The sequence below is a fragment of the Barbatula barbatula genome (assembly GCF_947034865.1).
Source record: "Barbatula barbatula genome assembly, chromosome: 10".
Classification (NCBI taxonomy): domain Eukaryota; kingdom Metazoa; phylum Chordata; class Actinopteri; order Cypriniformes; family Nemacheilidae; genus Barbatula; species Barbatula barbatula.
The window spans coordinates 3,997,742-4,009,961 of record NC_136773.1 but is presented as its reverse complement, the minus strand read 5'-3'; the positions used below and the strand labels follow the sequence as shown (position 1 = coordinate 4,009,961).

At 40.6% G+C, this 12,220-nt stretch overlaps 3 protein-coding genes across 8 annotated transcripts; all 3 read left to right on the top strand.

The window, feature by feature from the left end:
- The first annotated feature begins 2,075 nt into the window (after nucleotides 1–2,075).
- selenot1b (selenoprotein T, 1b) lies at nucleotides 2,076–5,157 on the top strand. Its single transcript, XM_079465831.1, has 6 exons — nucleotides 2,076–2,283; nucleotides 2,807–2,917; nucleotides 3,029–3,155; nucleotides 4,172–4,259; nucleotides 4,403–4,560; nucleotides 4,670–5,157. Exons 1-5 carry the CDS (start codon nucleotides 2,153–2,155, stop codon nucleotides 4,525–4,527), a joined length of 582 nt encoding a protein of 193 aa, XP_079321957.1. The 5' UTR covers nucleotides 2,076–2,152; the 3' UTR covers nucleotides 4,528–4,560; nucleotides 4,670–5,157.
- A 133-nt stretch (nucleotides 5,158–5,290) lies between these two features.
- Nucleotides 5,291–9,678, top strand: tsen34 (TSEN34 tRNA splicing endonuclease subunit). 6 transcript variants are annotated; one of them, XM_079465823.1, is made up of 6 exons: nucleotides 5,291–5,387; nucleotides 5,912–6,013; nucleotides 7,587–7,896; nucleotides 8,025–8,169; nucleotides 8,421–8,693; nucleotides 8,798–9,678. In XM_079465823.1, exons 3-6 carry the CDS (start codon nucleotides 7,624–7,626, stop codon nucleotides 9,013–9,015), a joined length of 909 nt encoding a protein of 302 aa, XP_079321949.1. In that variant the 5' UTR covers nucleotides 5,291–5,387; nucleotides 5,912–6,013; nucleotides 7,587–7,623; the 3' UTR covers nucleotides 9,016–9,678. The 6 variants fall into 6 exon arrangements, with proteins under 6 accessions (XP_079321949.1, XP_079321954.1, XP_079321950.1 ...); XM_079465828.1 differs by having other exon boundaries at nucleotides 5,304–5,403; nucleotides 7,609–7,896; nucleotides 8,798–9,462; XM_079465824.1 differs by having other exon boundaries at nucleotides 5,316–5,387; nucleotides 7,609–7,896; nucleotides 8,798–9,647.
- Nucleotides 9,503–11,923, top strand: bcl7bb (BAF chromatin remodeling complex subunit BCL7B b; the record flags this gene model as incomplete). Its single annotated transcript, XM_079465830.1, has 6 exons — nucleotides 9,503–9,702; nucleotides 9,933–10,008; nucleotides 10,099–10,201; nucleotides 10,427–10,609; nucleotides 10,894–10,973; nucleotides 11,060–11,923. 6 exons carry the CDS (start codon nucleotides 9,503–9,505, stop codon nucleotides 11,126–11,128), a joined length of 711 nt encoding a protein of 236 aa, XP_079321956.1. The 3' UTR covers nucleotides 11,129–11,923.
- Nucleotides 11,924–12,220: the final 297 nt, after the last annotated feature.

Sequence of the window (12,220 nt, the reverse complement as noted above, 5' to 3'; positions counted from 1 at the left end):
TCGGACTCCGGCAGGGCTGCCCTTTGTCACCGGTTCTGTTCGTAATTTTTATGGACAGAATTTCTAGGCGCAGCCGGGGGCCGGAGGGTGTCAGGTTTGGGGACCACACGATCTCGTCTCTGCTATTTGCGGATGATGTCGTCGTGTTGGCCCCTTCAAACCAGGACCTTCAGCATGCACTGGGACGGTTTACAGCAGAGTGTGAAGCGGCTGGAATGAAAATCAGTACCTCCAAATCCGAGGCCATGGTCCTCAGTCGGAAAAGGGTGGCTTGCCCACTTCAGGTTGGTGGAGAGTTCCTTCCTCAAGTGGAGGAGTTTAAGTATCTCGGGGTCTTGTTCACGAGTGAGGGGAGGAGGGAACGGGAGATTGACAGACGGATCGGTGCAGCTTCTGCAGTAATGCGGTCGATGTACTGGTCCGTCGTGGTGAAGAAAGAGCTGAGCCGCAAGGCGAAGCTCTCAATTTACCGGTCAATCTACGTTCCTACTCTCACCTATGGTCATGAGCTTTGGGTCATGACCGAAAGGACAAGATCCCGGATACAGGCGGCTGAAATGAGCTTCCTCCGCAGGGTGGCTGGGCGATCCCTTAGAGATAGGGTGAGAAGCTCGGTCACCCGCGAGGAGCTCAGAGTAGAGCCGCTGCTCCTCCACATCGAGAGGGGTCAGCTGAGGTGGCTTGGGCATCTGTTACGGATGCCTACTGGACGCCTTCCTCGGAAGGTGTTCCAGGCCCGTCCGACCGGGAGGAGACCCCGGGGAAGACCTAGGACACGCTGGTGGGACTATGTCTCCCGGCTGGCCTGGGAACGCCTCGGTGTCCCCCCGGAAGAGCTGGAGGAAGTGTCTAGGGTGAGGGATGTCTGGGCATCTCTGCTTAGACTGCTGCCCCCGCGACCCGGCCCCGGATAAGCGGAAGAAAATGGATGGATGGATGCTAGAGGTCAGAGGAGAATGGGCCGACTGATTCAAGCTGATAGAAGAGCACCTTTGACTGAAATATCCACTTGTTACAACCGAGGTATGCAGCAAAGCATTTGTGAAGCCACAACACGCACAACCTTGAGGCGGATGGGCTACAACAGCAGAAGACCCCATCGGGTACCACTCATCTCCACTACAAATAGGAAAAAGAGGCTACAATTTGCACGAGCTCACCAACGATTGGACATTTGAAGACTGGAAAAATGTTGCCTGGTCTGATGAGTCTCGATTTCTGTTGAGACATTCAGATGGTAGAGTCAGAATTTGGCGTAAACAGAATGAGAACATGGATCCATCATGCCTAGTTACCACTGTGCAGGCTGGTGGTGGTGGTGTAATGGTGTGGGGGATGTTTTCTTGGCACACTTTGGCCCCTTAGTGCCAATTGGGCATCGTTTAAATGCCACGGCCTACCTGAGCATTGTTTCTGACCATGTCCATCCCTTTATGACCACCATGTACCCATCCTCTGATGGCTACTTCCAGCAGGATAATGCACCATATCACAAAGCTCGAATCATTTCAAATTGGTTTCTTGAACATGATAATGAGTTCACTGTACTAAAATGGCCCCCACAGTCATCAGATCTCAACCCAATAGAGCATCTATGGGATATGGTGTAACGGGAGCTTCGTGCCCTGGATGTGCATCCCACAAATCTCCATCAACTGCAAGATACTATGCTATCAATATGGGCCAACATATCTCAAGAATGCTTTCAGCACCTTGTTAAATCAATGCCACGTAGAACTAATGCAGTTCTGAAGGCGAAAGGGGATCAAACACCGTATTAGTATGGTGTTCCTAATAATCCTTTAGGTGAGTGTAAATATGTATGCTATATTACAGCATTGGGGTTGGGGGGTCTCATAGCATTGGGGGTCTCGCAGCTGTTTTCACCCTGATGAGTTTGCATCCCGGGAAATGAACAAATGAATACAAAACTGTTACAAAAATATTCGTGTGCGTCAAACGACCTGTCAAAAAACATGTTTTTGCTCGTTTAGAATCAGTACGTGTCAGTTTTACAGTTTAAGCATTTTATTTTAATTAGAAAGGGCTTTTATCTCGAAAGACCGTTCGAAGGTTAGCTTTTACTTTGAAATCCTGTTGTGTTGAAAAGTTCCGGGTGTGTTCGGGTCAGGTGTGTGCGGACTTGTGCGGTATGGAGACGCGGTGTTTATCGTTTTTGCTGGTTTGTGTACTGTCTGTTTATCAAGCCACAGCAGACAACGGCAGTGTTAAAAAGATGAAAATGCAGTATACTGGAATGCCACTCTTAAAGTTTCAGATTTGGTAAGCAAAGAAAAATAAATATCCGGTCAGCGCGCGTGTGCATTATTGGTTGACAGCAGCAATTTTAACTGCTGCTGTACTTTGACCATGTGCATTTAAAGGATTCAGTGGGATTTTATACGTTTTGTTGATCTACTTACGTGCTTCGGTTATTTGGCCTAACCTCTGAAGACATCTAAACTTTCACACAAACAAGTAATCTGTATTCACCGTATTCTGGACGTTTTGATATTAAATCCTAAAACCGTGTCCTGGAATGATTATTCATATTTTCACTTATACAACACTTACGTACTCTTGTGTTGGTATTACTACAGTTTATTGACCTTTGTAGCAGATATTTTGCTTTAAATATATATCGAAAATGTTTAGTAATATTATATTTGTAAGGGTGTAGTAGTATCAAAACATGTAATACAATTAAAAGAGCTCCTTCCAGAAATGATTTCCGGGTTAAGGGAAATATCCTAAACTCGAAGTGTTTAATGTTTTGATGATGTGTCCGTTATTACCTACTTTGCAGTGTATCCTGAGGATACAGGCGGGTGTTTGAAGAGTACACTGGTGGTCTCATCCAGAGGTACCCAGACATCCGCATAGAGGCAGAAAACTTCTTGCCACAGCCCATGTACAGGTGAGTGATCATACCTAAAACATTAGCTGTGAATGTCTTTATAAGATGTCTTTCGCTGTTTTTTTTGTAGATTTAAACTATATTTGTCTCTTCTGCCTTATGTTTTTTCAGGCACACCGCTTCTTTCCTCTCTGTCTTTAAACTTGTAGTCATTGGTTTAATTATCCTGGGTAAGAATCCTTTTGCATTCTTCCGTATGGAGGCTCCAGGGGTCTGGCTTTGGGCACAAGAAAATAAGGTTAGAATGATTCTGCTGGTGTAGAAAAACACTGTTTTTTTAACGTAAAATATATTAAAAATTCTTATAAAATTTCCTTTTTTTGTAGGGCTGCACGATACATCGCGATTGAATCGATGTGGCTATCGCGATTGTGAAATCATAAAGGCTGAGATTATGCTTTGTGCGCAGCTTGTTTGTAAAGTACAGCTCTGGGATATGTGGGAAATACTGCTCCATCTGTAAGCACTGCACGTTTAAAAAGCTACACCTGTCAAAATCTTCGTTATAAATATACTTTATTATCATGAAAATACCCGAGGAGGCTTGAAAAACAAGTCAAGTCAGTTTTATTTATATAGCACTTTTTACAATTTTCATTGTTACGAAGCTGTACAAGAAATCATTGACTGTAAGCAAATAAGATTATGAAAGTCAAAGTATAAGTCAAATATCAGACAGAATATAAATTCCTATATGCAGTGTTAATTAAACAACACTATAAAATTCTAGCAGCCCCCCCGGCCAGGCAAACAGTGCAAAACAGTATGCAAGCGATGGCGAGGAAACCAAAGTCCATTGGAGGAGAAAAGAAACCTCAGAGGGAAACCAGGCCTAACCAGGGGATTCCAGTTCCCCTCTCGCAAAAGCTGCAGCCTCTGCACAAGCTCGACAGTTCTTGCCCAACAAGGCAAAATAAAATAAAAGATTTTAGATTATCATTAAATTATCTAATAGCGGCTGAAAAACAGTGATAGAAAGATGCCAAATGCAGATAGGAAGACAGCATTTCCTGTGGTTTATCTTAATGTGGAGCATTGACATTCTGTGCGAGAGCCCCTCTGGCTTTCGGATGCAGCTGCATTTGACAGTATTTCATTGACAAACTGCACATAAAACATTGCAGTCAACCGCCTAATTGCGTGCTATTTTCTTTTCGATTAATCGTGCAGCCCTATATTTTGTGAATGTCATTGTGCAAGTTTGAGTTATGTATGATTTATGTCCATTTCATTAGTTTGTCATGTTTTTTGAAGATATATGCCTGCATGATGGTGTTCTTTCTTAGCAACATGATCGAAAACCAGTGTATGTCAACTGGCGCCTTTGAAATCACACTGAATGGTAAGACATGATGTTATCCAAAGAATGTTGTACAGTTTTCTTATAACTGAAACTACATGCTGTTTATTTTTATAACATATTCATTTTGAATTTAAGACAACAATGAGAAACTGATCTTGCGATGTTTGTTTGTGTGCTCACAGATGTCCCTGTGTGGTCAAAGCTTCAGTCAGGCCACCTGCCCTCCATGCAGCAGCTGGTCCAGATTCTGGAAAATGAGATGAAGTTAAGCGTGCACCTGGACTCTCTACCCCACAGACGTGCATAATACTGCAGGATTTGAAAAGACGGAATGAGCCTTGTGGGTAGCTTTATGGTCTTTGCACCACCATACTTTCATATCATATATTCAATGAAATGTGGTGTCTTCTAAATGTTCGTATTGCATGTTTTTGCCACTTGTTCTCTAGGTGTGTGAGGTGGCGTTAATGAAGGTTTGTACTGAAGGCTTGTCTGCTGGTGCGGACTGGATGTTCAGCTCCTCTCACTGTTTCATGAGTCTTTCCACGGCAGCTCAGAAGTCCTTTGTTTAAATTACGGAGGAAATGGGATTGTCATCCGTACTTTTTGTCAAAAGTAATTTTTTTGTAGTAATTGATCATTGAATATCATGAAATCAGTGTTAAATACAGCGTTTTACCTGTTTATTTTCTTGAGTTTGTGCAGGAGACCCCTTGGACTGTCAGACTTTTTCATTCCACCCAATGTTTATCATGAGGTTTTTTTTGCTATCTGATTGTACGCTCTAGGTATTTCAAGGCAGAGGTATTAATTAAAATGTGTATAGGCCTACATAATATTAAATAAATACATATGTACATATCATCAAGGATGTACTTTGTTATAATCTTTGATCATTTTTAATATTTGTTTATACTTAATAAAATGTATCAATGGATGTGTTAACAATATGTGCATCTTTATTCCATGTTTTTAAATACATTTCTTCGTTTTTTTCTCACAAAAATATAAGCGCAAGTAAGTGAAGACACGACTCTGCGCCATCAGATGGCGCTATTCCAACGTTTAAGGATGCGAGCCGCCAATTAAATAAATGAAGAAGGGTTGGCTGTAGTTTGTAGTCACGTGGATATTAAAAGGAAGTGAGCCCACATAAACCCATGTGTTGTGAGTGTTTTTAAATGTTAGTTATTTTCAGTCTTTCCTGGTAAGATTTCAGCATTGTGAAATAACGCTTTCTAGCAAATGTCTTATTCATGTAATGCGGATATATTTAGCAAGAGTGACGGGTAGATCAGGGATATAGAGGCAAGAGTGAAAGTTCGCTTACTTTATGATCTAACTGGTCACGCACCTATCTGTATTAAATCCAGTGTTATCTCTTATTTAAAGAAAGTAATCTACGTAACATATGGCCATATTATAAGCTAATTTTGATTTGCAAAGACGAGGTTTGATCTGTCTTCAGTTGTAGCCTGTGGTACACAATGCATTCATCCGTACCCTTTAATGACAATGATATTTGAAGAAACATTTGCACACATACACACGCTTTGTGGTGCATTGTATCGCAAAACACATCGCACAGATGAAAGCCGAAATAAATATTGTGCTAATAGTGTTATAATTAAGCTTGAGTGTTTTTACGCTTAATTTACACCAACGTGCATCATATATATTTTTTTGTGCAGAAATGTGAGCTGGTCGAAACTCATTCACCTGACCCTCTCTACAGTTCTGTGGAGGATCTCATGTGGATTCAGGGAGGACTGCTTTCCACCTGTTTCTTATCGGTAAGAGTTTGAAATAAATCACACTGTTGCATAAACTTTAAAGCAGCTGTATTTGAGTTTTGTAAATGTGTTAGTTTTTCTCAGTGGCACAATCATAGAGTATTTTAAAACTTTAGATTTAGTTTAAGGGATAAATGGATACTTCTTAAAAATGAAAATTCGATCGTCATTTTCTCACCTTCGAGTTGTTCCAAATGTGTATACATTTATTTGTTCTGATGTTCATAACCAAACAGATCTCAACACCCATTGACTACCATTGGTTGTCAAAAGTGCCCCAGAACTGTTTGCTGTCCAACATTCTTCAAAATGTCTTATTTTGTGACAAATGTCTTATTCAACAGAACAAAAAAAAATATAAAGTAATGGGTGTTCGATCTATTTGTCTGAAAATAAATAATTTGCTCTGAAATATCTGAAAATACACTCCCCTAAAGAATTATTAGGAAAACCATACTAATACTGTGTTTGACCCTCTTTCGCCTTCAGAACTGCATTAATTCTACGTGGCATTGATTCAACAAGGTGCTGAAAGCATTCTTTAGAAATGTTGGCCCATATTGATAGGATAGCATCTTGCAGTTAATGGAGATTTGTGGGATGCACATCCAGGGCACGAAGCTCCCGTTCCACCACATCCCAAAGATGCTCTATTGGGTTGAGATCTGGTGACTGTGGGGGCCATTTTAGTACAGTGAACTCATTGTCATGTTCAAGAAACCAATTTGAAATGATTCGAGCTTTGTGACATGGTGCATTATCCTGCTTTAAGTAGCCATCAGAGGATGGGTAAATGGTGGTCTAAAAGGGATGGACATGGTCAGAAACAATGCTCAGGTAGGCCGTGGCATTTAAACGATGCCCAATTGGCACTAAGGGGCCTATGCTGAGCAGATTGTGAAATACTCAGACCAGCCCGTCTGGCACCAACCACCATGCCACGCTCAAAATTGCTTAAATCACCTTTCTTTCCCATTCTTGGATTCAGGAGATTGTCTTGACCAGGAACACACATGCATTGAAGCAACTGCCATGTGATTGGTTGATTAGATAATTGCATTAATGAGAAATTGAACAAGAGTTCCTAGTAATCCTTTAGGTGAGTGTATATCAGTGTTTTGTCTCGAGATGCACACACACCAGTAATGTTTTTCTAAGGCATTTGTATAAAAGTGACTTAAATATCCTAATGTAACTAAGGCATAGTCCTTGCTTAAGCTAAGCCTTGTCTGTGAAACCGGCCCTATGAGTTCACTTGATGGTTTCACCCCTTTATTTGTCAGCCAAGTGGCCTCAAGCTGATCTAAAACCAGCATGAAAATAATATAATTATAATTAGTTATAATTAATATAAATAAACATTATTATTCATATTATTATTGTAATGAACGATTAACATTAAAAATGTGAATAATTGTCAGTGTGTGAATGTGGAAATCAGTTCAAGCTTCTTATTTTATGACTATATGACTCTTTACTGACTCCTACTGTAAAAGAAAGGGTTTAAAACCTGTAAAACTTTGTTTAATTTTTTTTGTATTGTAAATTTGCATACAGTATCTTATTTTAGCAGTTTGGGCATTTTAACCATGCAGGCCCCCTGATTGGATATGGAACTAAAGGAAGATGTGGGTGCTGGTGGTGAGGATCAGTCGACAGGAGACGATGTCATTGACATCAGTTTTTGTGGCTCCACACCTTTGCTGTGGAAGGTGTCAGATATAAAGAGGTGTCGAGGTGCGGGTGTGATCGGGGCTCTTGTGGGCTCTCTGGCCCGTCAGCCTCGGCAGAATGTGCGGCTGGGGAGACCTCTGGAGCTGATGCAGGAGGAGGCGATGATGCTGGAGGAGACGACCAATGCTGCAGCATCACCGCACACTCAGGTCTCTGTCTATCTATCTGCATCTCATGCCTGTTCAACACACTGTATCTACCTGTTTTTTTTTATATTTCTTTATGTAGCGGTATTGTGGGAGTGACATCCCGTCTGTTTCATCCTTATTGTCTTCAGTTGAACTGTGAAGATGAAGAGATCCATTCACAGGCGGCGAGACAGTACGAGTCAGCGCTGGAGAGCAGTTATAAAGAGCAGTGCACTCTGGCCCTGGAGGACAAGAAGACTGTGCTGAGGAGAATAATGCAAGAGAAAGAGAATGGTGTGTGATCTATTGACAAACAAATACTGTCAATCTTCAATTATCAAAATAAAATCATATACAGTATAGATGAGACCAAGAATGTGTTTGGATAGTTGAGCCACATGTAAAAACAAATATCAAACTAATGATTGTCAATTGTCATTGTGTTCACACAAGAGTAACCACAGGTGTAGTTCATCACGAGTGTACTAAAAACAAGATTGCTGTGCTTGTGACTGTGTCAGTACTGTTTGATTATGATCCGACAGAAACTGATGATTCTGGAAATGCAGTCCGAGATCGTCTTAATGCCCTGGACCAAGCTTTCATTTTTCCACGGTCAGCTATGGCAATCCAGCTTTCTACTGCCCGGGCCGGCTTCAGCCACTGCCCACATGAGCGTAGTTTTCTTTCCACAGACTGGCCAATGCCTAGAGATGAACGTTTGGAAATTCGATTCCATGTATACAGGGATTTGAGAAGTAAAGGCTATAACCTGACCTCCGCAGGGAAGTTTGGAGGAGACTTCTTGGTATATCCAGGTATGTTCATTACAGACACATTCTTGTGCATTCAAGACAAACTGAATGAAACAGGGAATTTAAAGTATGACTCAAGTAACAGTCAAAATGTTTATTGTTCCCAGGTGATCCTCTGCGTTATCACGCTCATTACATTGCATTGTGCATGTCCATGGATGAACAGTTGCCGCTCTCTGATATTCTGGCTATAGCTCGACTGGGCTCTAACGTGAAAAAAACGGTGTTGCTTTGCTCTCCTAAGAAGCCCAGCGAGACGGGAAAGGATGAGAGCGTAGAGGAGGGTGTTGTGTATTCATCGCTGCAGTGGAGTTCTATGGTTTAACTAGAATAAACTTGTTTGATCTATTAAGGTTGTTGAAAGGTGGTGTGGTGCTATTCACGCAGGTCGAATAACACCGTCGCGCCTTTATATTGTCGAATGAAAATAAATCCTTCTCAAAATTTATAGGATCATACAAGATGAAGATGCCTTGATAAAAGTGATGTTTTGAGAATCTGCTTATTTTCTGCCTAAAAACATTTCATATCGTATTCTGTGCATGCGTTATTTTGGCTAAAGAAGCCTACGTATATAATCACTGGTGTGAATAAAAAACTTGAGTTTACTCTTTTATTCAATATGTTAATATATAAATGATGGGAAATTGAGCTGAATAACTAAGCATGGCACTTGCATCTGCAAATGTTAAATAGTGTTTTTGTTGGGAAATTGCATAAACGTAACACCTTTTTTTAACGTTGTACAGTCATCTTGTGCTTTCAATTATGTATACTTGTTGGTGTCAAAGAGGCTGTGCCAGTGGCGCGCTATGACATCTCGCGAGAACACGACGACAGGGTGCGAGATCAAGTTGCAGACGGAGGACAGGCAAGAAAAGGCAGATCTTGACATTGGCAAACTAAAAAAACCTGTTAAAATGTCGGGGCGATCCGTGCGAGCGGAGACGCGCAGCCGAGCCAAAGATGATATTAAAAAAGTAATGGCGGCAATTGAAAGGGTTCGTCGGTGGTAAGTTGGATATTTTCAGAGAGAAGTTTCTGTTCAGCGTTACGAAAATAAACTTCAGGGTAGCGGGGAAGGTTACGTCATAGCATTACGTGACAGACAAGCGGGTAAACCAATGAGGCTTGGCGTATACAGCGCGTGGGCGTGTAAGAAGTGTCATTGGTATTATATAACTATTTGTAGAGATATATAATATATGTATATATGTGTGTTCTCTCATATGCTTCTTTAAGGGAAAAGAAGTGGGTTACAGTGGGCGACACATCCCTACGGATTTTCAAATGGGTCCCTGTTACAGACACTAAAAAGGTTTGTGGGAAACATAACAGTTTATATTACCCAAATATCCCTGGTGCAGATAAAGGAATGTGTTCATAGTCAAAATAACTTTCTCTGTAGATTTACAAGCCTAAAGGGACAGGTACAGCAGGGAGAGAACTGAAGGGTTTTCCTACAGATGTGGTGTTGGAAAATGCCCGTTCAGTGCTACTGGATTTTCAAGGTGACACGAGATATATCATGAGATGTTTATGTAAGACTTCATGTCAGAGACAAGGAAGCGCGATATTTCCTCTGTAAACAGTTCTAAACATCCCCAACCTGTGTTGTGCTCTGGTTACCTTTATTACGGCCTTTGCATTTCCGTGTAGTGTGCATATTTTGAAAACAAAATACAATTATAATTCTCACATTTACATTTAAGACTCAAGTTCTGTCATTCTTACAGATGACAACAGTAACCAGAGTTTCCTGTCGGATGTCTATCAGTCTAACACAAAAGTGGACAGCAGTGGCAACTCAAGTCCACAGCAGGTCAGCGAAGCTGTGAGCCCGTCCCATGTGCCTTACTTCCGCACTGAGGATTCCCAGCCTCCCACCCTGGGTCAAGAGACTATGGACGCTGAGAGAGGTGAAACAAGCTTCAATAAATCTTAATCTTTATTGTAACTATCAAAGCCTCACATAATCTATCACAACACAAGGTGGGTGCAAAATTTCAATAAATGGTCTTATTCCTTGATTTTTTTTGTGGCATTTTTGACAGATGAGCATATTGTCACTACTTACATTACAATAACACTTTAGATTTTTCGTGTAAAAATGATCCAGACATATTCCTGACGTCGATTTATGAGACTCGAGATAAGATTCTGAAAGGTTTTTATGCTTCTAATGATCAGTCCTTATATTTAGAGACATCAACAACTAACAGTGAAGTGACAGATGAGCCCCCGACTCTCATTAAAGAAGACGTGTTGTCTCTGTCTGCTCAGGTACATCTGTCTTTATATAGATGCATGCTGGAAATGAAAAATGAAGTCTTGATTTAATACATTAATTGAAATTGTTTCTGTTTCAGGAGGAGGATGCTGTCGGAGCCCCACCACATAAAAGTGTTTGCACTGAACAAACCTCAAGTTTGAGTTAATCTCACTATACTCAACATTAGCCTACTGGTCAAAACTTTCAATGACAGAGATTTGAAGAGACATTTCTACAGCTTGCCAAAATGCCTGAAATACTTTTATTTGATCAAACTAGTTTAAAAGTTTTGTTGTTGTTTATGTTAGTTCTCCACGTTGTATTACTCAAATGTTGTCAGGTATTTTCTAATGAGGGTGACCGAAATAGCCCCGTATACCCCACTATTTGAGTGGACATCCATTTTAAGTGGTGTCCGAATTCACAGTGGACATTATTGAGTCCACTTGTTCAATCGCATGATAATAATAACCGATGTATACATTCGCGGCTAGCTGCTAGCCATCTATCGTGTGGCTCGCGCACAATGAATTGCCGCGTCTCGGCAGAAGATGGCGCCCGCAAGCGCTTCCAGGGCACCGAGTGTCCGAATTTACTCGTTTTCACCCGCTTCTCAAAGTGGACTATACAGTGAACGAATGTTGGGAATAGCGAATGACACAGGGGGGAGATTTCGGACACAGCCCGTTTAAAAAAATTACATTTTTGGCTTAATATGCATGTGATTCATACAGAATGTCAAAATATATGTCCATATATTCAAGATTTATTTTCACTGTAATCTTGGTTTACAGTATCTTCTACAGTATTTTAAAGTCTCTTTAGACTTCATTTTATTCAAATATTGTAATGCTTCTTTTTATATAAGGTCACATTTTTGTATTTTAAATATGAAGGTTAACACTCCATATGTTGAGGTATTTAAAAAAACGGAAAAGACAATAAACAAGATTGCATATGACCCAAATCATGTTCATAGTTACAATATTTGACCAGGCTTTCTTGTATGAGAAATAAAAGCACTTTGATTTATTATATTTCCGGGTCAGAATATTATATTTTAGTATATTTTCAGAATATTATATTTTATTTGACGTGTTTCACTGGACACTTGAATTTTATTTGTATGTATGTGAATGAAATACGAGTACAATATTATCACATGAAATCCGAACAGTTTCATCTAAACTGTCACAGAAGTGTCGTGCGCACTCTATTGTCTCAATGCGACTGCCTCCTTCAATGAATGAATTCGACA